Below are 27,789 nucleotides of genomic sequence, written 5' to 3' on the forward strand. Positions count from 1 at the left end.
AAAAGTCTGTTCTGTACATCTGTGTCTCTTTTTCTGTTTTGCATATAGGGTTATTGTTACCATATTTTTAAATTCCATATATATGTGTTAGTATACTGTATTGGTCTTTATCTTTCTGGCTTACTTCACTCTGTATAATGGGCTCCAGCTTCATCCATCTCATTAGAACTGATTCAAATGAATTCTTTTTAACGGCTGAGTAATATTCCATGGTGTATATGTACCATAGTTTCCTTATCCATTCGTCTGCTGATGGGCAGCTATGTTGCTTCCATGTCCTGGCAATTATAAACAGTGCTGCGATGAACATTGGGGTGCATGTGTCTCTTTCAGATCTGGTTTCCTCAGTGTGTATGCCCAGGAGTAGGATTGCTGGGTCATATGGCAGTTCTATTTCCAGTTTTTTAAGGAATCACCACACTGTTCTCCATAGTGGCTTCTACTTCCCTTTCTGTCGGGAGCTGTTCCCTTAAGTTATATTTTGCATCTTCTTTAGTTATGGTTTATAATACAATTATGTTCAAAATCCTATCAAACAAAACTTTCAATATACAATGGGGAAAAATGGGAAGTTTAGAAATCTTTCATCTTTCTAAATTATATGTTTTTTTCTTGGGATTCCAAAATACTACCTTGGAGGGTTAGAGTTAAACCATCACTCCTACCTTCTCCTTATTTCCTGTAGCAGCAACCTCTCCCTGAAACCTCATTTGGGGACTAGTTGAAATGCAATAAAGGAAAAGGGATTTAGCATGTCTAAAAAGCCCTTATATATACCTATTGTGTCTCTATATTTACTTATTAATCTATTAGTCCACCACTGCCATCATCGTCAATCCATCATCCAATCTCCTTTATCTATTTCTTTGTTGTTGTTCAGTCACTAAGCCATGTCTAAATTTGTAACCCCATGAACTGCAGTACAGCAGGCTTCCCTGCCCTTCACTATCTCCTGGAGTTTGCTCAAGCTCATGTCCATTGAGTCAATGAGGTTATCTAACAATCTCACCTGCCACCCTCTTCTCCTCTTGCCCTCAAGCTTTCCCAGCATCAGGGACTTTTCCAGGAAGTCGGCTCTTCACGTTAGGTGGCCAAAGTATTGGAGCTTCAGCTTCTGCATCAGTCCTTCCAATGTATATTCAGGGTTGATCTATTTCTTTAGTGTCTATCTACATTTCTATTTTAATTAGTTTCTTTATAGTTCAAACAATGACTCTGTTGTATTCATCAATAGACTATTCTAAGATGTTTAAATATGAAAATAACATTATTGTGATATTTTAAAAAATTAATAACACTCAAGTCTTACTTCACTCTTTTGCTATTGTTGTTACTCACTTGCTTAAGTCATGTCTGACTCTTTGTAACCCCATGGACTGCAGCAGCTAAGGCTTCTCTGTCCTTCACTATCTCCACTGAGTTGGTGATGCTATCTAACCATCTCATCCTCTGTCACCCCTCTCTCCTCTGCCCTCAGTATTTCCCAACATCAGGGTGTTTTCCAGTGAGCAGGTTCTTCACATCAAGTGGCCAAAGTATTGGAGCTTCAGTTTCAGCATCAGTCCTTCCAATGAATATTCAGGGTTGATTTCCTTTAAGATTGACTGGTTTGTCCTCCTTGCAGTCTAAAAGACTCTTAAGATTCTTCTCCAGCACCACAACTCAAAAGCATCCATTCTTCAGCCCCAGATTTCTTTATGCAACTCTCATATCCATACATGACTACTGGAAAAACCATAAGTTTGACTGTATGGACTGTTGTTGGCAAAGTGATGTCTCTACTTTTTAACATGCTGTCTAGGTTTGTCAAAGCTTTCTTTCCAAGGATGAAGTATCCTTTAATTTAAAGGCTGCAGTCACCATCTGCAGTGATTTTGGAGTTCAAGAAAATAAAACCTATGACTCTAGTTTCCAGGTATTTGTCATTCCCAGCTCTATCACCTTGTTGCAGTCCTATAAACTGCACATTTACAAAGTGGAAAATGATGCTATTAGACAAGCAGCATCCATGTAGAAGCTGATACCTTCATGTGTTGGACAAGGACTGCTGCTTCTGGGTGGCTGCACAGAGGGGAAGGGTTGGGTCTCTAAATAGAGAAGACCACATCCCCTCTCACTCTGCAGAAGGTGAAATAGCCCAGGTGAAATGTGCCTGCCAGACAGAGTGGTCTTAGAGGCTAAGAAAGATCCCTGATGGGAAACGTTAGTTTCTGTCAAAGCCCCATGTTATTATGACCCCCATGTGCTCCAGGGTCCCATCTCCAGATCATTCTGAGAAGGGAGGAAAGGCCAGCAATCTCATCCCTGCAACTTGATGGTTTCCACCTCACCCCTCCAAGCTCACCTGTGAGTTCCTGTGCTCCTGTCCTCAGTTTCTGCTGGCCTGACAATTACTCTCATATTTCAAGCCTTCTTGTACTTCTCTGCTTTGGCCTGAACTCAGTCCAGGGGAAGATGAATGCTTGATTCCATCAGAGATATTCTCCACAGGCCAACAAATCCCACATCCTGACCCTGTGAGATAACACAGTCTGTAGTGATCGGCCAGTGTGGTCTGGAGAGAAAAACCACCCATGCTTTCTGAGGCAACTTTTCTGTGCCAACCCCTGTCATGGGGCTCTTAGGGACCACAGAAGCAGAAGGTCAAAGGACCATGTTGCTCATATAAGGAGATTTTGAAGATTCAGAAGCTCATTGGTGTTTGAGCTTCAGAAAGTGGCAGATGCAATCTCCAATAGTGTCTGAAATGGTGAAAGGTGCCGCTATTGGCTCTCAGGAGGGAGGATGTAGGGGGTGGTCTATATAGACCCAGGTCGGCACCCTGACACCTCCTCACAGGCTGATCCTGCAGCTGGGACTGTGACCTTGAGGATGTGGAGTCAGCATGGCTCTGGGCAGACACCTCTCCTTCCAGGGACTCTGTGTCCTCCTCCTTGGCACTGTGGCGGGTGGTCAAGGTAAGGGCTGCCCCTCTGTCCTGGGGACAGGCAGGGGAGTGGACACCTTGATGAAGGGAAAGGTGTCTGAACTTGTGGAACCTGGCCTCAGTGTTTTTTACCAAAAAGGAACCACGGTGACTGAATACTGTTCCCTCTCCAGTGGGGGTTCTACTGGTGGTGGTAGCAGCAGATTTTACAAAGCAGTGAGGTTTGGTCTGGACCGAGCTGGGTCACGCTGAGTCCCTCCAGTATCTCCGTTGTTCTCAGGGAGCTTCTAGGAGTCCCAGTGGCTCCCGGTGTGTGGAAGGTCCAGTGACTGACCTCAGCTGGGACTCTGGGCTGTTCCCACATGCTCCATGTGCCTGGTGTGTGAGCACTGCCCCTGGGTCCCCATGTTTCCTGTGTCTATGCTCCTGTAGGCTCTGTGCTTATGTGTGTATGTGTGGTGTGTCAGGGTGTGTGTTTGTGTGGGGGTGTGTGTGAGGGGATGTGTGTGTGAGGGTGAGTGAGGGTGCACACGCGTGTATGTGTGTGAAGGTGTGTGTGTGTGTGTGTGAGGGTGCATGTGTGTGTGCGTGAGAGAGAGAGAGAGAGAGAGAGAGTATGTGAGGGTGTGTGGAGCCTGTCTGTGTGAGAGGAACAGTGCTGCTGAGCAGGGACTGAGTCTGTTCGTCCGTGAAGCACACAGGGTCTCACAGGGCTGGGTGTCATGTCTGCTGTATGTAACTAGATCAGAGATAATTGTACACCTGCCTGCCTCTCTCTGGCTTCTCTCTCCCCATCCCCTGGGCTCCCCTCTGCTTGTTGATGTGTCTGTGCAGCACTGGGCTCTATGAGAGGCTCAGCCTGCTGGCCTCACCTATTCCCACCAGGTGTCCATTGTGGAGCAGGGGAGTCCACAGCCAGGAGAGGGGACCCCTTGTCTGTAGAGATCAGTTGATGTGCAGCCCCAGGTGTATAAGTTCCCGAGCCCCTGCCCTGGTCCCTGTGATGTCTCCTGATGTGCTGGGGGCCTGGGATGGTCTTTTCCCCTCCCAAGATCTGCTGTGACTCTGTAGGGAGCACTTTCTCTCCCTGGAGAGTTAAAGTTAATTATTATTATTATCCATCGAGTCATGTGTGTTCCTTATATATTTTGGATATTAATCCCTCATGAGATATATGATTTGTAAGTTCTTCTCTATTCTGTACATTGTCTTTTCATTTTGTGTACTGTTTCTTCTGTTCTACAAGAGCTTTTTAGGTTGATGTTAATGTGGTCCCATTGTTTATTTTGATTTTGTTGCTTGTGCTTTAGCTGTCATACCCAAGAATTCATTGCCAATATCCACATCCAGGAGCTTTCCCCTGTGTTTTCTTCTAGGAGTTTGTGGTTTTGGGTCTTAAATAGATTTATGTCTTTGATCTATTTTGAGTCTATTTTTCTGTGGTACTAAGATAGGGATCTTGTTTCACTCTTTTGCATGTAAATATCCAGTTTTCCTAACAGCATTTACTTAAAAGACCATCCTTGCCTCACTGAGTATTCTTGCCTCTCTTGTCAAACATTCATTGACTGTCCATGCATGGGTTTATTTTTGGGATCTCAGTTCTTTTAATTGCTCGGTGTGTTTATTTTCATACCATTGCCATAATGTTTGTTTTTATGTATTTGGCTGCAGCAGATCTTGCCTGCAGTACATGTGATATTTGATCTTTATGCAACATGCGATTCTTCAGTTGCAGCATGCTATGTTACTTATGCCATGTGAACTCCTAGTTGTAACATGTGGCATCTGTTGCAGCGTGGGCTTCTCCACTTGCAGCAGACGGGCTTCTCTCTAGTTGTGGTACACAGGCTCGAGTGCACAGAGGGCTCAGTAGTTGTAGAGCATGGCCTTAGTTGCCCCACATTATGTGAGATCTTAGTTCCCCAACTAGGAATCGAACTCAAGACCCCTGCATTGGAAGGCAGATTCTTTTTTTTTTAACAAAAAATAATATCTTTATATAAGCCATTAATAGATATCTAAATACAGTAAGGTTTTTAAAATGAAATCATATGTATATTGTTGTATTCAAAAGAAGTGAAAGAAGTAAAAGGAATCCAGATAGGAAAAGAAGAAGCAAAACTCTCGCTGTTTGCAGATGACATGATCCTCTACATAGAAAACCCTAAAGACTCTACCAGAAAATTACTAGAGCTAATCAACGAATATAGTAAAGTTGCAGGATATAAAATTAACACACAGAAATCCCTTGCATTCTTATACACTAACAATGAGAAAACAGAAAGAGAAATTAAGGAAACAATACCATTCACCATTGCAACAAAAAGAATAAAATATTTAGGAGTATATCTACCTAAAGAAACAAAAGACCTATACATAGAAAACTATAAAACGCTGATGAAAGAAATCAAAGAGGACACAAACAGATGGAGAAACGTACCGTGTTCATGGATTGGAAGAATCAATATTGTCAAAATGGCTATACTACCCAAAGCAATCTATAGATTCAATGCAATCTATATTAAGCTACCAATGGTATTTTTCACAGAACTAGAACAAATAACTTCACAATTTGTATGAAAATACAAAAAACCTCCAATAGCCAAAGTAATCTTGAGAAAGAAGAATGGAACTGGAGGAATCAACCTGCCTGACTTCAGACTATACTACAAAGCAACAGTCATCAAGACAGTATGGTACTGGCACAAAGACAGAAATATCGATCAATGGAACAGAATAGAAAGCCCAGAGATAAATCCATGAACCTATGGACACCTTATCTTCGACAAAAGAAGCAAGGATATACAATGGAAAAAAGACAACCTCTTTAACAAGTGGTGCTGGGAAAACTGGTCAACCACTTGTAAAAGAATGAAACTAGAACACTTTCTAACACCATACACAAAAATAAACTCAAAATGGATTAAATATCTAAATGTAAGACCAGAAACTATAAAACTCCTAGAGGAGAACATAGGCAAAACACTCTCTGACATGAATCACAGCAGGATCCTCTATGACCCACCTCCCAGAATATTGGAAATTAAAGCAAAAATAAACAAATGGGACCTATTGAAACTTAAAAGCTTTTGCACAACAAAGGAAACTATAAGCAAGGTGAAAAGACAGCCCTCAGATTGGGAGAAACTAATAGCAAATGAAGCAACAGACAAAGGATTAATCTCAAAAATATACAAGCAACTCCTGCAGCTCAATTCCAGAAAAATAAATGACCCAATCAAAAAATGGGCCAAAGAACTAAACAGACATTTCTCCAAGGAAGACATACAGATGGCTAACAAACACATGAAAAGATGCTCAACATCACTCATTATCAGAGAAATGCAAATCAAAACCACAATGAGGTACCATTACACGCCAGTCAGGATGGCTGCTATCCAAAAGTCTACAAGCAATAAATGCTGGAGAGGGTGTGGAGAAAAGGGAACCCTCTTACACTGTTGGTGGGAATGCAAACTAGTACATCCGCTATGGAGAACAGTGTGGAGATTTCTTTAAAAACTGGAAATAGACCTGCCATATGACCCAGCAATCCCACTCCTGGGCATACACACGGAGGAAACCAGATCTGAAAGAGATGCATGCACCCCAATGTTCATTGCAGCACTATTTATAATAGCCAGGACATGGAAGCAACCTAGATGCCCATCAGCAGACGAATGGATGAGGAAGCTGTGGTACATATACACCATGGAATATTACTCAGCTGTTAAAAAGAATTCATTTGAATCAGTTCTAATGAGATGGATGAAACTGGAGCCCATTATACAGAGTGAAGTAAGCCAGAAAGATAAAGACCATTACAGTATACTAACACATATATATATGGAATTTAGAAAGATGGTAATGATATCCCTATATGCAAAACAGAAAAAGAGACACAGATGTACAGAACAGACTTTTGGACTCTGTGGGAGAAGGCGAGGGTGGGATGTTTTGAGAGAATAGCATGGAAACATGTATATTATCTATGGTGAAACAGATCACCAGCCCAGGCTGGATGCATGAGACAAGTGCTCAGGGCTGGTGCACTGGGAAGACTCAGAGGACTCGGGTAGAGAGGGATGTGGGAGGGGGGATCGGGATGGGGAATACATGTAAATCCATGGCTGATTCATGTCAACGTATGACAAAAACCACTACAATATTGTAAGGTAATTAGCCTCCAACTAATAAAAATAATTGAAAAAAAAATAAAGTACACTAATCAAAATCTATACAACATTAACAGCAAATCTAAATCCAAATAAGATATTCCTTTGAACTTCATGTTTCACCAAGCATCTAAAACCACCAGTCTTTTGGTCATCCATAATAATGGATACATTATTCTGTATCCACACTATCTGCATCAGATGGGATCCCTTGATTTTATTTCATTTTCTGTGTGACATTCTCCACAGATATGTATCTTTGGCTGCTGCTTAGGGGGCTGAACATTCTGGGTGTCCATTATTGTCTGTAACACAGAGAAACTTCTCAGCCTTTCCAGACAATTCCAACTTGCCTCTGTGCCACAGTCAACTTCCCCAGAAGGTGGATTCTTAACCACTAGACCACCAGGGAAGTCCCCTGATGATGTGAGCATTTTAAAGTCTCTATTGGATTTGCTACAATATTGCTTCTGTTTTATATTTGCTTTTTTATTATTTATTTTTTTGGCCACAAAGCATTTGGGATCTTAGCTCTCTGACCAGGGATTCAACCTGCACCCCCTGCATTAGAAGGCGAAGTCTTAACCCCTGGACCCCCAGGGAAGTCTCTCCAGCTTTATTTTGTTTGTTTGTTTTTTATTTGATTTTGTTTTATTTTGGTTTTTGCTTAACTGGGTCCTTGTTTCTCCTCACTGGCTTTCTCTAGTTGCAGAAGTTGGGACTGCCCTTTACTGTGGTGCTCAGCCTTCTCACTGTAATCCCTTCTCTTGTTGCGGAGCACAGACTCTAGGTACACGGGCTTTGTTGCTCTGTGGAATGTGGAATCTTCTTGGGCCCAAGATCGAAACTGTGTCCCCTGTATTGGTAGGCAGATTTTTAACTACTGGACCACCAAGCAAGTCACCTCCAGTTTTGGTATTATTTTCTCTTTTTCACTCTAGGATTGCTTTAGCTATTTGAGGTTTTGTGGTTTGACACAAATTTTAAGATTTTTTTCTATTTCTGTGAAAAATGCTATTGGAATTGCTTTGAATCTATAGATGACTTTGGGTAGTATAGACATTTTAGCAGTATTAATTCTTCCAGTCTATGAACATGGGCTCTCTTTCCATTTTATTAGTGTCTTCTTCAATGTCTCTTATTAATCTTATTGATTTGAGTGTATAGCTCTTTCATCTTTTTGGTTAAATTTATTCTTAATATTTTTATGCAGTTTTAATGAGATTGTCTCTTTTTTTCTAGATATTTCCTTGTTAGTGTGTAGAAATGCAACCAATTTCTGTAGATTGATTGTTCTCCTGTGACTTTATTGAATTTATTAGTTCTAGCAGTTGTTTTTATTGGTATACTATTAGAATTTTCCATATATAATATCATGTCTTCTGCAAATGGAGAAAATTTTCTTTTTCTTTTTCTCTTTGGATAATTTTATTTCTTTTTGCTTAATTGTTCTGACTGGGACTTCCAGTACTATGTGGATTAAGATTGGTAACAGAGGAGATGCTTATGTTATTCCTGATCTTAGAGGAACATTGAGTTTGATATTAACTATGGGCTTCTCATATATGATTTATATTATATTGAGAAATGTTCCTTCTATATCCAGTTTTGAGAGTTAAAAAATTTAAGAGTGTTGAATTTTGTCAAACATCTTTTCTGCATCAGTTGAGATTGTCCTATGATTTTTATCTTTCATTGTATTAATGTGGTGTATGACATTTATTGATTTACACATGCTGAACTACTTTGCATCTTAGAGATTAATTCCACTTGCTCACACTATATAATCTTTTTTGTGTGTTTTTGAATGCACTTGGCTAAACTCGTTAAGAATTTTGGCATTTATATTAATCAGGGACATTGGCTTGTAATTTCCCTTTCTTGTAGTGTTTTTACATAGCTCTGGTATCAGGCTAATGCAAAATGATTTGCAGAGTGCTCACTCCTCAATTTTTAGAAGAATTTAAAAAGAACAGATGTTGTTCTTGTATAAACATTTAATAGATTTCACCAGGGAAAATTTCTTAATCATTTTTTCTAGATTATCCAAATTGTTGGCCTATAATTTTCCATAGTAGTCTCTTATGATTTGTATTCTGTTGTATCTGTTTTCACGTCCCCTGTCTCTTATCTGGTTTTATTTATTTGAATCTTCTCATTTATTTTCTTGGTTAGTATAGCCTAAAGTTTGTCATTTTTGGGTTTTTTTTTGTTTTTTTTTTTTTGAGAATGACCTCTGTTAATCTTTTCAATCACTTTCCTATATTCTATTTCATTTATTTATGCTCTAATCTTTGTTTTTTCCTTCCTTGGCTAAATTTTGGTTTACTTTGTTCTCTCTTAATTCTTTGCTGTGTAATATTAGGTTGTGTATTTGAGATCTTTCTTTTTTCCTTAAGAATGCATTTATCACTAAAAAATTCCCTCATAATTGTTTTGGATGCAATCTATAGTGTTGGAATGTGTGTTTCTACTTTTGTTTATCCCAGAATATTTTCAATATGCCTTTGGATTTCTTTTTTATCATTGGCTGTCCAGGAGCTTGTTGTTGAACTTCCACATATTTGTGATTTTGCCAGCTTCCTCCTATTGTTGATTTTTAATTTCAAATAGCTGTACTCAAAAAATATATTTGATAATATTTCTATATTCTTTAATTTGCTAAGACTTGTTTTGTTGCTTAACATGATCTATCCTAGAAAATGTTCTGTGTGTATTTGAGAAGAATATGTACTCTGCTGCTGTTGGATAAAATGTTCTGTATATGTCTGTTAAGTCTATTTGTTTATTAGAGTCTTCAAATCCCCTGTTTCTACCTGATTATCTGTCTGAATGATGTATAATAAATTCAGGTGCTTTGACAACTCTGAGGACTTCGGCAAGCATTGCAGGAGATGTGAAGTGGCTATAAGGATTGTTAGTGTACTCAGCAGTACCCCCAGGTCCAGTGGCTAGGGGCCATGGCAGGCAGTGGCAGTGGCTAGAGTCAGTGCCAGAAGTGTGCACCCAGTTGGCATTGAAGGGCCAGGTACAGGTGCCCATATATGTCAGGGACCAGTTATAGACACACATATGGTATGTATCACAGGCCTGCATTTATTAAAAGGTTCATCTAGGAGTGAACATCGCCCAAACACACTCACCTGGATGTTGGTAGCATTCAGACTTGGTGGACTGTTTAACTGAGAGCACCAGTCCCTTTCTGCCATGAGTTAGAGGTCTCCCTTGATTCCTTATCACGTGGGTCTCTCCATACATAGCTCACAATGTGGCGACTGGCTTCATCAAGACAGAGAAAGCAGGATAGGTCACCAGGAGAAACCAGAATTGTCTTAAAAACTAATCTCTTAAGTGACATCTCATCACTTTTGCCAAATTCCATTCGTTAGACTCATGTTACTAGATACACTCAAGTGTGGAGATTACACAAGGACATGAACACCAGGTGACAGGAAAAACTGGTATACTTTAGAGCCTGTTACCACAGTCCTTTGTTCCTAAGCTGAATGAGATGCTCCCTATGGACAGGGAAGGAGAGGGAGGACTCCTCCCTGGATCCCTGGCCATGAGTTGCAACTGAGATGATGGGGAAGCTGGGCCCTAATAGCCTTGGGCACTTCTACAGGGCAGGCAGCATCCAGAATCTCTGACAGCCCGTCTTCGGTGGTGTCCCTGGAGCTGGTTCTACAGGCTCACAAGAAATACCTGGTGCCTCCCTTCCTGCTCCAGGTTCAGTGGTGACACATTAGGAGCTTAGAGTTGGCCATGGTGGAAATGTTTACCCCACAGACATCAACACTTTCTATTCACAGTGATTTTTTTCCAGAGAATAGAGTATTCATCTTTTAATATTTACCAGCACACCCCTGGTGCAAGTCTGCAAAACCTCTCCTATGTCCTGTGTCTCTCTTGTAGCCCTGGAGGTGAGGCTGAAGGATGGAGCCCACAGCTGTGAGGGGAGAGTGGAAGTGAAGCACCAAGGAGAATGGGGCATAGTGGATGATCTGAGCTGGAGCATGGAAGAGGCAGCTGTGGTGTGCAGACAGATGGGATGTGGAGGTGCCACTGATGCTCCCAAGGGGGCTCATTTTGGACTAGGGATTGGCCCTATTTGGTTTCATTATATTTATTGCAAAGGTTCAGAGTCAGCTATCACAGAGTGTAGTTATCCTTCTGTTAAAGATCATCGCCCTGAGGGCAATTCCCATGACAAGGATGCGGGAGCAGTCTGCTCAGGTAAGCCCTGTGATCTGGGAGGGATTCCCAACAGAAAAAGCCTCAGTCTTATTCACAGAATAGCTATGAGAATATGGATCACAGACTTTAGAACTTACTTGGATGGTGGTCTTTATATTTAACCACTGAACTACCAGGGTGGTCTTTATACTTCATACTTGGATGAAGATTTCAGTCACACAGTGCTTTCTTGAACATTAGGTGCTCAAAGGAACATAAGGTCCAACTTGGCCCTAGACCAAGCTTTCTATAAAGAAAGCTGAGCATTGAAGAATTGATGCTTTTGAACTGTGGTGTTGGAGAAGACTCTTGAGAGTCCCTTGGACTGAAAGGAAATCCAACCAGTCCATCCTGAAGGAAATCAGTCCTGAATATTCATTGGAAGGACTGATGCTGAGCTAAAATTCTAATACTTTGGCCACCTGATGCAAAGAGCTGACTCATTGGAAAAGACCCTGATGCTGGGAAAGATTGAAGGTGGGAGGAGAAGGGGACAACAGAGGATGAGATGGTTAGATGACATCACTGACTCAGTGGACATGAGTTTGAGTAAACTCTGGGAGTTGGTGATGTACAGGGAGGCCTGGCGTGCTGCAGTCCATGGGCTCACAAAGAGTCTGACACAGCTGAGTGACTCAACTGAACTGAACTGGCCCTGGATAGAAAGTCTCCAGATCCATAGTCACTGGTCCTTCCAGTCACTGTGATGTGTCTCATAGGAGGCAGGGAGGTGAGGTCAAATGTTTCATACATGTACAACTGTCAGGTTGGACCTCGATTAATTAGTTTCATCATGGTAGCTTTTTGTATTCTTTCACGAGATGGTCAGACAAGTGCAGCTACCCGATGGTATATAGGAGAGAAGCAGGCAAACAAAGTGTATTATACTCACTGGTCCTAGAGAGACAGAGGCCATAAGATGGGTACATGGGAGAGGGGCCAATAGACCAGGATCCACCTAGCAGTGGGGACCCAATATGGGGTGTGAATACCCATGAAGAAGTGACAATACTGAGGGTCAGGGTGGAGTTATACTAGAAAAAGAGAGATTTCATGGGTGCATTTGAATATCACTAGGTCACAGGGGATGGCAAGAAGGGGGATTTGTGGCAGGGGCTAATCAGACCTGGTCACACAGGAAGAAGTCTCACCTGGATGAAGCAGTAAAGGCTCATGTATAAACCTCCAGCTTGTTCACCTGCTGTTTTCTGACTCTGGAGGGAAGCCCTGCATCAGTTATGTGTTGTTGTGTAACCAATTACTGCTGAATTCGGCAGCTTAACTCAGGAAACACCTAGTATCTCACACTTTCTGTGGGTCAAGAATTGACATGGCTTACCTGGGTCCTCGAAGTCATGATGTCTCACAAGGATGCAATCATCTGAAGGTTCAACCAGGAGTGGTAACTGTCCAAATGTAATCGACTGGGTGTTGGCAGCATTCAGACCTTGGCAGGCTGATGAACTGAGAGTCCTGGTCCATGTTCGCTGTTGGATAGAGGCTTGCCTCCATTCCCTGTCATGCAATTGTTTCCATAAGTAGGTCACAACATGGCAGCTTGTTTTATTAGAGCAAGAGAGAGAGCAAGACAGGTCAAGAAGGGGAAACCAGAATCATCTTGAAATCTAAGTGACATCTCATCACTTTGCCAAATTCCATTTGTTAGATGCCTGTTACTAGGTACATTTGAGTGTGGGCATTATATAAGGGTGTGAACAAAAGGTGACAGGAATAACTTGGACATTTTAGAGGCCGTTACCCAGCCCTCTGTTCCTAAGCTAGATTAGGTGCTCCCTAGGGGACAGGGAAGGAGAGAGAGGATTCCTCCCTGGATCCTGGGCCATGTGTTGTAACTGAGACAGAGAAACTGGGCCCTAGTAGCCTTAGGCACATCTACAGGGAAGGCATAATCCAAAGTCTCTGAAGGCCTATCCTCGGTGGGGTCCCTGGAGCTGATTCTACAGGCTTGTGAGAGATACCTGGTGCTTTCCTTCCTGCTCCAGGTTCAGTGGTGGCACATTGGGAGCTTTGAGTTGGCCACGGAGGGAATATTTATACCACAGAAATCAACAAATGCTATTCATGGAGCTTTCCCCTCAGAGAGAAGATTTTTTTTAATACTTAATAGCACACCACTGCACTGTCTCATAAAACCTCTCCTATGACCTGCGTCTGTGTCTGTCTTGCAGCTCTGGAGCTGAGGCTGATCAATGGAGACCACAGCTGTGAGGGGAGAGTGGAAGTGAAGCACCAAGGAAAATGGGGCACAGTGAATGACCTGAACTGGAGCATGGAGGAGGCACATGTGGTGTGCAAACAGCTGAGGTGTGGAGCTGCTGTTGATGCTCCCAAAGGATCTAAATTTGGACCAGGAATTGGACCCGTTTGGTTTCGTTATATTTACTGCAAAGGGCAGGAGTCAGTTATCACCGAGTGCAGTTATCCTCCTCTTAAAGACCATCGTACCAAGGGCTATTCCCATAACAAGGATGCTGGAGCAATCTGCTCAGGTAAGTCTTCTCTGGTCTGGGAGGAGATTCCCAGTAGGAAACCTTTCAGTTTTATTCCCAGAGAAACTATGAACATGTGGATCACAGTCTTTAGAACATACTTCTTTGAAGACTCCACTCATACACTGATTTCTTGAACATTAGGTGCTCAAAAGAACGTAAAAATTTGCTTGGCCCTGGAGAAAAAAGCTCCAGACCCATAGTCACTGGGCCCTCCAATCTCTGTGGTCTGTCATAGAAGGTGGAAGTGTGAGGTCAAATGTTTCATGCACTGGGGTGGACCTCTATGAATTAGGTTCATTATGGTACCTTGTTGTATTCTTGCATTAGACGTTCAAACAAATGGGACTACAGGAGAGCATATACGAGAGGTAGAAGCAAACTTACTTCACTATACTCACAATTTGTACAGAGAGTATCCTCTTATGAGTATACAGGGTAGATACCAATAGAACAGGCTTAGCCAAGAAGTAGAGACCCAAAATGGGGTGTGAAGATCAATGAACAATTGGCAATAACAAGGTCAGTTATTGACCTTGAAGTTATAGAAAGAAACTATTGAGGGCATTTTACTGGTGCTTTTGAATGTAAATAGGTCACAGAGGAGGACAAGATATGGGATTTGTGGCAATCTCATCACATTGGTACACCTGCTCACCTGGGTGGGGAGATTACATCCTATTTGTGGGGATGTTGAGGCTGCAGGAAAACCTAAGGCTTGAGAATTATAACAGAGTAGCTGAAGCAAAACTAAGGACAGTGAGGTTAAGAAAACTTTGAAATGATAACATAATAACAACTCAGTCCAGTCTAAATGTATTTGACCTGAGCCAAGGGGCAAACTAGAATGTGATTGGGTGGTCACAGTATTTTTCAAAGATATTCCCAGCTTGCTGTGATATTTGATAATATCTTCCTCAATTCCAACTATTGCGGTGGGTTTCTACTCTGGAAAATTCATCAGACATTCTGATAACAACTGGAATATCTTTTCCAATCTTACTGCTAGCAGATCTTTGATGATACTCTTGAGTTGGCTAAGAAAATAATTCTTTTCCTTTTTAAAAATTCCTGTTTGAGGTAAGACTGACATGCAAAAAGCTGTATATTGTTAATATTTACAAAATGATGAATTTGGAGACCCCGTATAATTTTACAGTGGAAGTGACAAAAAGATTCAAGGGAATTGATCTTTGTTGAGGAAGGAGAAGGAAGCTGCTGTCTCCTACATCATCAGTTTCATGATGTCACTTTCCAGGGCTTCATTCTTTTTAAAAAAGGTGATTTTTGAATATAGTTTAAGATTGGCAATTTTTCTTAGCACATTTAGAGTTTTTCTTATGTGACATTGGCTTCTCACGTTCTTAGTGACTTCGGTTTTAGCACAGATGTTTTGCAATTTGAGGTAATATATAAGTCTCTGTCTTAGTATTTTTCTCTTTGTCAATTTCCTTTTACTTCTTATCACTATAGCCAAAGTAAGCTAGGTTTTAATGTATTAATGAGCAGCCAATTTTTTTTTCTTATACGACGCGTTCTATTCAGTTTGCCATGGCAAAAGGGAGAGCAAGATAGATCAACAAGGAGAAACCAGAGTCATCTTGAAATCTAATCTCTTAAATTACATCTCATCCCTGTTGCCAAATTGTTTGTTAGACACGTTACTAGGTACATTTGAGTGTGGGGACTACACAAGGACACAAACACCAGGCAGCTGGAATAATTGGGACACTTCAGAGCCTGTTACCCCAGCCCTCTGTTCCTAAGCTGGATGAGATGCTCCCTATGGACAGGGAAGGAGAGGGATGATTCCTCCCTGGATCCTGGGCCATGAGCTGTAACTGAGACGGGGAAGCTGGGTCCTAGTAGCCTTGGGCACATCTACAGGGAGGGAGCATCCAGAGTCTCTGGAGGCCTGTCTTTGGTGGTGTCCCTGGAGCTGGTTCTACAGGCTCATGAGAAACACCTGGTGCCCCCCTTGCTGCTCCAGGTTCAGTGATGGCACATTGGAAGCTTAGAGTTGGCTATGTGGGAATGTTTATACCATAGAAGTCAAGAAATGCTGAACACAGGATTTTTTTTCAGAAGTCAGAGATTTCATTTTTTAATATTACCACTATACTTCCGCAGCATCTCCTAAAATGTCTCCTGTGTCCTTGTCCCTCTGCAGCTCGGGAGGTGAGGCTGAAGGATGGAGCCCACAGCTGTGAGGGGAGAGTGGAAGTGAAGCACCACGGAGAATGGGGCACAGTGAATGATCAGAATTGGAGCTTGGAGGCAGCAGCTGTAGTGTGCAGAGAACTGGAGTGTGGAGCTGCCATTAATGCTTCCAGAGGGGCTCATTTTGGACCAGGGATTGGCCCCATTTGGTTCCAGTATATTTACTGCAATGGGACAGAATCTTCTCTCATGGAGTGTAGTTATCGTCCTCTTAAAAACTACCTTTCTGAGGGCCTATCCCATGACAGGGATGCTGGAGCAGTTTGCTCAGGTAAGTCCTGTCTGGTCTGGGAGGAGATATTTAGCTGGAAAATCCTCTGTCTCTTTCTGAGAATAGCATGTGAATATGGATCACAGTCTTTAGTACATTCTTGGGTGAGGACTGCAGTCATAGAGCGATTTCTTGAACATTAGGTGCTCAAAGGAACATGAAAACTTGCTTAGCCCTAGAGAGAAAGTCTCATGACCCATAGTCACTGGGCTCTCCAGTTTCTGTGATGTGTCACAGGAGGCAGGAAAAAAAGTAAAAAGTAAAGTAAGTCATTTTCGTCATGTATGACTCTCTATGACCCTATGGACCTGTAGCCCGCCAGACTGCTCTGTCCATCGAATACTCCAGGAAAGAATACTGGAATGGGTTGCCATACCTTTCTTCAGGGGATCTTCCCAACCAAGGCATTGAACCTGAGTCTCCCACACTGCAGGCATATTCTTTATCTTCCCAACCAAGGCATTGAACCTGAGTCTCCCACACTGCAGGCATATTCTTTACCATCTGACCCACCAGGGAAGTCTAGGAGGCAGGAGGCTGAGCTCAAGCACTTTGTTTAGGTACAACTGCTGTGTTGGACCTTATCATGATAGCTTGTATTCTTTCATGAGATGTTCAGACATGTGTGACTACAAGAGGGATTAGAGGAGAGGTTCGGGCAAATACAGTTTATTATGTTCAAAGATACAGAGTATTATCAGGTGGGTACATGGGGGAAGTGACAACAGACAGCCTCAACAAAGCAGCAGTGACACAAAGGAGAGATTGAAGACCCATGGACAAGTGACAATACCCAGGGTCAGGGTGTAGTTACATTACAAAAAAGCATTAGGGGATTTCATTGGTGAATTTTAATATAACTAGGTCACAGGGGAGGACAAGATGGGGGATATGGGCAGGGGACTGTCTCATCACACTGGTGAACCTGCTCACCAGAGTGGGGAGCTCACATCCTATTTGTGGGGATGTTGAGGTTATAGGAAAACCTGAAGTTTGACAATTACAACACAGAAGCTGAAGCGAAACTAAGGGCAGTGAAGAACCTGAAATGATATGTAATAAGGGCTCAATCCTGTCTACATGTATTGGACCTGAGCCAAGGCAGAAAGTGAAGAGGAACTAAAAACCTATTAATGAAACTGAAAGAGGAGAGTGAAAAAGTTGGCTTAAAGCTCAAAATTCAGAAAACTATGATCATGGCATCTGGTCCCATCACTTCATGGGAAATAGATGGGGGAACAGTGGCTGACTTTATTTTTGGGGGCTCCAAAATCACTGCAGATGGTGATTGCAGCCATGAAATGAAAAGATGCTTACTCCTTAGAAGGAAAGCTATGACCAACCTAGGTAGCATATTAAAAAGCAGAGACATTACTTTGCCAACAAAGGTCCATCTGGTCAAGGCTATGGTTTTTCCAGTGGTCATGTGTGGATGTGAGAGTTGGACTGTGAAGAAAGCTGAGCACCGAAGAATTGATGCTTTTGAACTGTGGTGTTGGAGAAGACTCTTGAGAGTCCCTTAGACTGCAAGGAGATCCAACCAGTCCATCCTAAAGGAGATCAGTCCTGGGTGTTCATTGGAAGGACTGATGCTGAAGCTGAAACTCCAGTACTTTGGCCACCTCATGTGAAGAGTTGACTCATTGGAAAAGACCCTGATGCTAGGGGGGATTGGGGACAGGAGGAGAAGGGGACGACAGAGGATGAGATGACTGGATGGCATCACCGACTTGATGAACATGAGTTTGAGTAAACTCCAGGAGTTGGTGATGGACAGGGAGGCCTGGTATGCTGCGATTCATGGGGTCACAAAGAGTCAGACACTACTGAGTGACTGAACTGAACTGAAGGTGGAAATAGGGCTTCCTGGGTTGCTCAGTAGTAAAGAATCTGACTGAAAAGCAGAAGACGCAGGAGATGCCATGCATTCCTGGGTCGGGAAGATACCCTGGAGAAGGGCATGGCAACCCATTCCAGTATTCTTGCCTGGAGAATCCCATGAACAGAGGAGACTGGTGGGCTACAGTCCATAGAGTCACACAGAGTCAGATATGACTGCTGAGCATGAATGCCAGGTGGAAATTAGAATGATTGGGTGGTCACAGTATTTGCCAGAGATGTTTCCAGTTGTTATCAGCATGTTTGATGACCTTTAGCAAACTTTAATGATGCTCTTGAGGTTGCTAAGAAAACAATTCTTTCCTTTGTAAAAACTAATTTATTGAAGTAAAGTTGACCTACAAAAACTGTACATAGTTAGTATTTACCCCTGATGAACTTGATGATCAGTATACATTTGTGAAACCATGAATACAAGCTATGCCATAAACCTGTTCATCTCCTCCAAGGTTTTCTTTCATCCTCTTTTTAACAGTATTACTATCAAAGTAACTATTTTGAAAGGGCATTTGAGCTTCAGTTAGGAATTTTTGTTTTAAGAGAACCCATTTCTTAGCATTTCAAATGACATCCCTTATTGTCACAATGTCTTCATTATGGTTTCAAGTGCAGAAAATCTTGTGGAAACACTGCAGCCTTATTCTGATAAATCAGCATCTGAAATAAAATGGACTGTGTGATGTTGTATTCTGTGTGATACTGGAGCTGCTAATGTTATAATTTCAAGAAAAATAATGTCTTCATATTAATTCCAGTTAAGATATACTTAAAGATAAAAAGATTTGAGAGTGCTATGGGATTTAACACTCATAGTGGTTTATATCCCGTCATTATCTTTGCTCGACTTTTGCTGTTGTTCAGTCACTAGGTCATGTCTAACTCTTTGCGACCCCATGGACTGCAGTAGGCCAGGCTTCCCTGTCCTTCACCATCTCCCAGAGTTTGCTCAGACTCATGTCCATTAAGTTGGTGATGCCATCTAGCCATCTCTTCCTTGCCACTCCCTTCTCCTTTTGCCTTCAATTTTTCCCAGCATCAGGGTCTTTTCCAATGAGTCGGCACTTTGCATCAGGTAACCGAAGTATTGCAGCTTCAACATTAGTCCTTCCAATAAATATTCAGGACTGATTTCATTTAGGATTGACTGGTTTGATCTCCTTGCTATCCAAGGGACTCTCAAGAGTCTTCTTCAACACCACAGCTCAAGAACATCAATTCTTCAGTGCTCAGCCTTCTTTATGATCCATCTCTCACACTCACACATGACTACTGGGAAGAACCATAGCTTGGACTAGATGGACCTTTGTCAGCAAAGTGATGTGTCTGCTTTTTAATATGCTGTGTAGGTTTGTCCTAGCTTTCCTTCCAAGAAGCAAGTATCTTTTAATTTCATGGTTGCAGTCACTGTCCATAGTGATTTGGGAGCACAGGAAAATAAAATTTGTCACTGTTCCCACTTTTTACCCATGTTTTGGCCATGAAGTGATGGGACCGGATGCCATGATCTTAGTTTTTTCGATCTGCTTATCATAATTATTCATGTATCCATATTGTTTAGTGCCCCATCATTTTATTATTAATATGCTACTACTTCACCACAATGCTGCAGGATTTTCTATGGTAGAAAAATATATTGACTCTTAAATATTTCTATGTGGAAGTGACATCATTTGTTCTCACACTTCATTGGATAAGTCAGATCACATGGTTATGTTTCCTTTCAAGTAAGCAAAGAAGTATTAGTATTTCCATGTACTCAGAATAAAAGAATTTTAAATATCACTAAACATTTATGATGTTTACATGCTTGAAGTGTCTGTAATTTAAGTGCTATCTATTTGTGTCCCTGACTTTTTTTCTTTTTGCCACTGGTAGCCCCCTTATCTCACTCTAAGGCTTGATATCTTTCATCAATTCTGGAAAATGCTCAGCCAATGTTTTTCAAATATTTCTTCTGTTCAATTCTTTGTTTTTCTTTGTGTCTCTCTTTCTCTGTCTCTTTCTCTCTCTTTATGCCCATATGTCAGTTTAACTTATTTGAAACATCTTGCTCCATTTTCTATCTCTGATTTTGTCTCTGGATTTTTCATGTTTTGTTGCTGTATGCAGTAGTATTCCTGATGATTTCCTCTGACTTATTATAAAATTCACTAATTCTATGTTTTTCTGAGGTTAATTTGATGCAAATATTGTAATTTTAAGTGTATTTTTCATTCATAGAAGCTCAGTTTAAAATTTTTTTTCTGTGCATTTTTTAGTCCTCTGAAGATCCTTCAACAGTGCTTTTTATTTCTTTAAATATGGTGTATGTGGAAGATAAACAGCCTAGTGTCTGATATTGAACATGAGAAATCTCTGCTTCACCTCAGTTGTTTCTCTTGGTTTGTGTTCATGGACCATTTTCTTGATATACTTTTCTTTTTTTTTGACAATATACTGGTCACTTTCTCTATAAAAATTATTTATAAAGATAATTGAAAACTTGGATGAAGGCAATTTACCATAGAAAGGAATACATAGATACTTTTTCATGGTTTTTTGGTATTATCAATAGTGGGCCACCTTCATACAAGTGCAGAAATGGATATTACCTAGACAATCCAGCGATTCAAACTCTGAATCTAATTCTGTGCAAAATCTGCCTGTTTTAAGTGCCAGCTTATTGTGGAGAATGCCTTCTGCTGGATTCTCATCTGGGTGTGGTTTTCCAATTTGATTTATGTCTCCTTACCACCTTATGTGAATGCGTGCTCAGTTGCTTCAGTTGTGTCTGACTCTTTGTGACCCTATGGACTGTAGCCTGCCAGGCCCCTCTGTCCATGGGATTCTCCAGGCAAGAATACTGGAGTGGGCTTCCACACCCTCCTCCAAGGGATCTTCCCAAATCAGGAATGAAAAGCTCATGTGTTATGTCTCCTACATTGGCAGACAGATTATTTACCACTAGTGCCACCTGGGAAGCCCTTTCTCACACCAAGGACCATAAGAAACACCACACATTTTCCTGAATGCCCTAGAGCCCTCAGAGAAAAAGCAGATTACCCCCTCCATTAATTTCCATTTACTCTTAGATTGCCCTGACCTTTTGTTCTGGTCTTATGAGGTCTTTAGCACTTTTAAAATAATTTTTAGTGAATTTATTCCACTTTATTTATTTTCAGCTGACAAGATACCCTCAATAGCTAAGACAACTGTTACTGAGGTAATCTCCTGGAACTTAACACAGTAATGAAATCACATACTTGCTTGTTTTTGTCATCAACTAGGTAAAAGCTACATGAAAACAGGAACATTTTCTTACTTTTTTCTGCATTTACAGCATAATACCTGCCTCCCAATAGATAATTTTATTATTTTTTGAAATTTTCTTTCATTTTATATTTTAAATTATGAAAGTATGATAACACATTTATAGGAGACTCGGAAAATATACAACAAAATTGCATATAGTTCCACTATATATTACCATTTTTAAAGTAGATGAGTTAAGATTTTCAGTTGAAGTTTGACTATCAAACTCTCAAAAATTTACTGAATGAATAAGCAGAAATGTAGAAGGATATAGTAGACCTGAAAAACACTGTGACCCAATTCAACATAATTAAGATTTGCACAGTTTTCACACAACAACAGGATACAAATTCTATTCAAGTTTCCAGATACTATAAACCAGGAGACACTGGAACATATCCAGGGGCATAAAACAAGGTGCAAAACTTTTCTGATCTAAAAGTATTGGAATCATACAGAGTCTGTTCTCTTATCACAGTGGAATTATTTTTGAAATATTTGAAAATAACCCACATATTTTCAAGTGCAATGTGACATTTACCAGGAGAGAACTTTGATTTAGCCATTGAAATCCTCAAAAAACTTAAAAGACTCAAAAAACACAGAGAATGACTGAAGAGAAGAAAGCCTTTAAATGAGAAAGCAATATCAAAATGAGAAATTAGCATCAATGATACCCTAAAAATCCCATGTAACTGAAGTTACATTAGGGTTACTTATTGGAAATTAAGTGTCCACTTTTAAATAATGGGTGTATCTAAGAAGCCATAACCAGGAAAATTAGAAAATGTTTGTAACAGAAAAAAATAAAAAGAAAATTTATCAGAATTTTTTGCATACAGCTGACAGTGCTCAGTGCAATTAAATATTGAACAATATATGAAAACAAATAGTGGACACTAGCATAAAATTTTATAAAATTTGAACAAATCTGTACTTTGGTTAGTAATATTGTATCATATGTTAATTTTCCTGTTATTTTAAAAACATGGTTAATTTTCTGTTTTTTTAACAACATGGTATCCTCAGAGTGGATTGGAAGTTTCAAGCCTCATTCAAATTTCTTTTAAAAACCACTAAAATAGCTTGCTTTCTAGACTTTTAGTAGTAATACTAGATACCAGAATAAATGGAACTATATCAAACTCTGAGTGAATATAAATTAGAAATCTAGCATTCTATTCATATTTAGTCAAGCAAGTGGAACCAAAATAAATGTTTTAGCTAAGCAAAATTTGAATTTAGCTAATCAAAAATTCAAAAGCTTTCTAAAATATATACAGTACATTATGGGCTTGTGTTCCGTAGCTCAGGCGTGTCCAACTCTTTGTGACCCTATGGAGTGTAGCCTCCCAGGCTCCTCTGTTCATGGGATTTTTCCAGGCAAGAATACTGGAGTGGGTTGCCATTTCATCCTTTAGGGGATCTTCACCACCCAGGGATTTAACCTGTGTCTCCTACACCTCCTGTATTGGCAGGCAGATTCTTTTTACTACATTATACATTATATATGTAAAATTTTCCATTACACTTGATAAAGGCTTGAGACAGAACAACAAAAAAAGAGATGGAAAAATTAACAAACATAAACTAAGTGAAATGAGAGCACTGAACATGAAACAGAAAAAGTGAAACAAACTAGGAAAAGATCATATAGTCCAGTTGTTTTAAACATGGATGGATGTTCATTAGAGTTACATCTGAAGCTTTGGACAAAAAATATACCTGGGCACTTGTATTTTTGAAAAAATTCCAAAATAAATTCTAATGTGCATTGGATTTTAAAGAGTGATTAAGGTTTTTCTCTTAAATGGTAGTTTTAGTGATACAGAATTCCACTACTTTCTGTTGACCAATCATGAAACAGTGGTATTAAAATGAATAATAGCTACATAATCACAATAGTAAAAGATGTTTATCAGTTTTCACAATCAATAGCCAGACAAAAAAATAAAAGATAATTACAATTGCAAGCCATAATAGAAACATGATTAACCTAACAATATGAAATAATTACATACAAATTGGGCAGTTAAATAGAGAGATGTGGTAAATGGAAGTGCATACATGCACATGTTTTCATCCACCCAGCCAGTCTATTTTTAGATATGAACACACGTCCTTCTATGCTGCCATCTTGAACCAATATCCCTAGATAATTTTATTATTAATAAAACTAGCTTCTCATGAACTTTCAGGATCCTATTTCAATCCTTTACTGTCACTTCAGTGTCAGATTCTAAAACATCTGAGTAAGCATCACAGGATATCTCCCTGTGTCTACTGTCTCTTTCATCTCTTCCCCTTCTATTATTATTTCCTTCTGAGAATGAACCTCTGCAAATCTATGGACTGAACTGTGTCCCTCCATAAAGTATATCTTGAAGACCTAACCCCACAGTCACTGAAGGAGATAGGGCCTTTAGGAAGTAATTGAGGTTAATTAGAGTCAGAAGGATGTGGCCTTAATTTAATAGGTGACATTACAGGGAAAGGAAGAGACAGGCCTCCCTCTCTTTCTCTAAGTGCACATGTCCTAGGAAAGGCCAGGTGAGCACACAGTGAGACAGCTATGGCCTGAAAGCCAAAGAAAGAGGTTTTAGGATGAGCATTGCCTTGCCAGCACGCCTGTGCCTTGGACTTACCAGCCTCCAGCACTCTGATAAAATAAATGAATTTCTGCTGTTTAACCAGCCAGTCTGCGCTATTTTGTGGCAGGCACTGTCCTGAGCCATCTACATACCAGGATCTTCTCTAGTTTAACATTTTCCCAGATGTTCCCTCTGTGATGCACCACTTCTGTTTCCAGAGTGAGAGCACATGGGGCAGGGAAGAGACCGGAGCAGTGTGCGTGGTCCCCAGAGACCACATCTTGTTAGATTTTAAGAAAAAATCTCACTTCCTGACCCGAACTCAAAGCTGATGGAGCTGATTCAAGGTCTCAGTAAACTCACTTCTCAATTCCTGACAAGAAGGCAAGAGCCTGGGACACTGGGTGAGATCTTATGTCAGAGAGAGGTGGTTTGTGTCCCAGTTTCAAGTGGGACCAGGCAGTAAACCTGGTCACACAGGAAGAAGTCTCATCTGGATGAAGCAGATAAGGCACATGTATAACCTCCAGCTTGTTCAACCCCTGTCTTCTGACTCTGGAAGGAAGCCCTATATTAGTTATGTGTTGTTGTGCAACAAATTAGTGCTGAATTTGGCAGCTTAAGTCAGCAAACACCTAGTATCTCACAATTTGTGTGGGCCAGGAATGGACATGGCTTACCTGGGTCCTCAGACTCATGTTTTCTCATAATGATGTGATCATCTGAAGGTTTAACCAGTGATGGAGATCATCCAAACATACTCACCTGGATGTAGGCAGCATTCAGAACTTGGTGGACTGTTGAACTGATAACCTCAGTCCCTGGCTGGCTGTTGGCTACAGTCCTGCCTTGTTCCTTGTCATGTGAGTCTCTCCATAAGTTTTCACAAAGTGGCAGCTGGTTTCATTAGAGCAAGAGAGGAAGTAAGATAGGTCAACAATGGAGGAACCAGAGTCATTCTGAAACTTAATCTCTTAAGTGACTTCACTTGGGCAAATTTCTTTTGTTGGACGCATGATACTAGGTACATTCAAGCATGGGGATTACACAAGGATGTGAACACAGGTAACAGAAACATCCAGGACACTTTGGAGCCTGTTACTACAGCCCTCTGTTCCTAAGCTGGATGAGATGCTCCCTATGGACAGGGAAGGAGAGGGACGATTCCTCCCTGGATCCCAGCCATGAGCTGTAACTGAGACACAGAAACTGGGCCCTAGTAGCCTTGGGCACATCTACAGGGAGGGCAGCATCCAGAGTCTCTGGAGGCCTGTCCTCGGTGGTGTCCCTGCAGCTGGTTCTATAGGCTTGTGAGAAATACTTGGTCCCTCCCTTCCTGCTCCAGGTTCAGTGATGGAACATTGGGAGCTTTGTGTTGGCCATGGTGGTAGTATTTATATCACAGAAGTAAAATAGTGCTGTTTAACAAGTGTTTGTTTTCAGACATCAGAATCTTCTTTTTTAAAATACTTGTCAGCATACAACTACATAGTCTCCTAAAATCTCTCCTGTTTCCTGTGTCTGTTCTCTCTTGCAGCTCTGGAGGTGAGGCTGAAGGATGGAGCCCACCGCTGCGAGGGGAGAGTGGAAGTGAAGCACCAAGGAGAATGGGGCACAGTGAATGATCACAACTGGAGCTTGGAGGAGGCACAGGTGGTGTGCAGACAGCTGGGGTGTGGAGCTGCCATTGATGCTCCCAGAGGGGCTCACTTTGGACCAGGGATTGGCCCCATTTGGTTTCATTCTACTAACTGCAAAGGGAAAGAGTCAGTGCTCACAGTGTGCAGTTATCCTACTGTTAAAGACTATCGTCCTGAGGGCCTTTCCCATGATCAGGATGCTGGAACAGTCTGCTCAGGTAAGTCCTGTCTGGTCTGGGAGGGCATCCCCAGTAGGAAAAGCCCTACTCTCATTCCCAGAGTAGCTATGAGACTATGGATCATAGCCTTTAGAATGTACTTGGGTGAAGATTCCACTCAAACAATGATTCCTTGAACATTAGGTGCTCAAAGCAACAGAAGGATGTGCTTGTCCCTGGAGAGAAAGGCTCCAGATCCGTAGTAACTGGTCCCTCCGGTCTTTCTGATGTGTCATAAGAGTCAGAGGGGTGAGCTTAAATGTTTCATGCAGGTACAACTTCCAGGTTGGACCTCTAAGAATTCATCAATTTTTGTTTTCTTTTTGAGATGGTCAGTGAAGTGCAGCTATAAGAAGGGATGCAAGAGAGGTGCAGGCAAACATAGTTTGTTATACTCACAGATCCTAGAGTGACAGATATCATCTTATGGGTAATGAGGCAGGTACCAATAGACAAGGGTCAACCTAGAAGTGAGGACCACAAGAAGGGAGTGGACACCCATGAACAAGTGACAGTGCTGGAGGTCAGGGTGGAGTTACACAAGGAAAAGGTGAGAGGGGATTTCACTGGTGCATCTGAATGTCACTAGGTCACAGGGGAGGCAAGATGGGGAGGTTTGTGTCAGGGGATCGTCTCATCACACTAGTGTAGCCGATCACCTGGGTGGGGAGCTCACATCTTATTTGTGGGGATGTTGATGCTGCAGGAAAACCTCAGGTTTGACAATTACAACAGCTAGAACAAACTAAGGACCCTGAAGTTAAGATAACTTGAAATGATACATAATAAGGTCTCAATCCTATCTATGTGTATTTGACCTGAGGCAAGGTTAAACTAGAATATAACTGGGTGGTCACAGTGTTTGCCAGAGATGTTCCCAGTTCTTTTTAGAATGTTTGATGAACTGTCCAGGACATAAATTCCATCACAATGGCTGGAACTGAGGAAGTTATTATCAGATATCTCAGCAAAGTCACTACTAGAGGTGGTTGGGTCTTAGGAATGGGACCCCCCAGCTGCTAGGAAGCAAACTGGTGATGGGATGAAGATGCAAGAATTGCATGAAGGAAGACTGGGGATCAAAGTTCAGGTCAAGTCCCACATTCACCAGTTTCTGTGTTATACTTCCTTCATGCTCGCATCCTTCCTGATTTGTCTTCTATGTCTTTATGCGGGAGTCACTTCTGAGCTCTGGAAGTTCTGGCCTTTCAAGTTTGTAGAATAGACTATGAGAAACTTTTATAATATGGAATCTATTTCTTTAGCAAATATAAGACCATGTAGAGATCTCTCTCTTTTTTTTTTTTTTCATACCAGAGTTAGCCTATGTGGGGGAAGTGCCAGTTACAGATACACATGTAGTGGTGGGCCCCCAAGAAGGCAGCAAGGGCCTGGGCCATGGAGGGGCTCCCTGGCAGCCGGGGGGCTCTAGCTCTCCATGTGCTCTCCCACAGCTGCAGTCTGATCCTCCGGGCGCGCACACTGCAGTGGAGCCTGCTGACAGGTGTCAGGCTGGGGGGATTCGAGTGCATAGTTGGAGGGTCTAGCCATGAGCACATGTATGGTGCTGGGCTCACACCTTGACTTTAGAGTAGTGTCTTGCCAGAGAACCGAGCTGATTGCCAGTGCTATTCCTGGGCTCTGGAGGAAGTGAAGGTAGAGATACTCTTGGTCTGATGTCAGTGAATGTGCATACAAGGTGGGTAATCTGGTGAAATCTCCAGGAGGTCTGCAGCATTAGTTTCTTCAGGGGTGTGATCTGCTGAATTTGTCTACAGAGCAGGACACTGTGAACTGCAGTTGTTCCTG

At 41.4% G+C, this 27,789-nt stretch overlaps 1 protein-coding gene and 1 pseudogene across 1 annotated transcript in view; one reads left to right on the forward strand and one right to left on the reverse strand.

Annotated features, from left to right (window-relative positions):
- The first annotated feature begins 2,843 nt into the window (after positions 1 to 2,843).
- LOC110137287 (antigen WC1.1-like) overlaps positions 2,844 to 27,789 on the forward strand; it is a 69,140-nt gene continuing 44,194 nt past the window's right edge. Inside the window, 4 exon segments of the mRNA XM_070454159.1 lie at positions 2,844 to 2,957; positions 13,530 to 13,850; positions 25,660 to 25,980; positions 27,298 to 27,486. Coding sequence (XP_070310260.1) covers positions 2,885 to 2,957; positions 13,530 to 13,850; positions 25,660 to 25,980; positions 27,298 to 27,486 — 904 coding nt within the window. The 5' untranslated portion in view covers positions 2,844 to 2,884.
- Positions 7,224 to 7,403, reverse strand: LOC139030654 (DNA-directed RNA polymerases I, II, and III subunit RPABC4 pseudogene; annotated as a pseudogene).

Source organism: Odocoileus virginianus, chromosome 23 (genome assembly GCF_023699985.2).
Source record: "Odocoileus virginianus isolate 20LAN1187 ecotype Illinois chromosome 23, Ovbor_1.2, whole genome shotgun sequence".
Classification (NCBI taxonomy): Eukaryota; Metazoa; Chordata; class Mammalia; order Artiodactyla; family Cervidae; genus Odocoileus; species Odocoileus virginianus.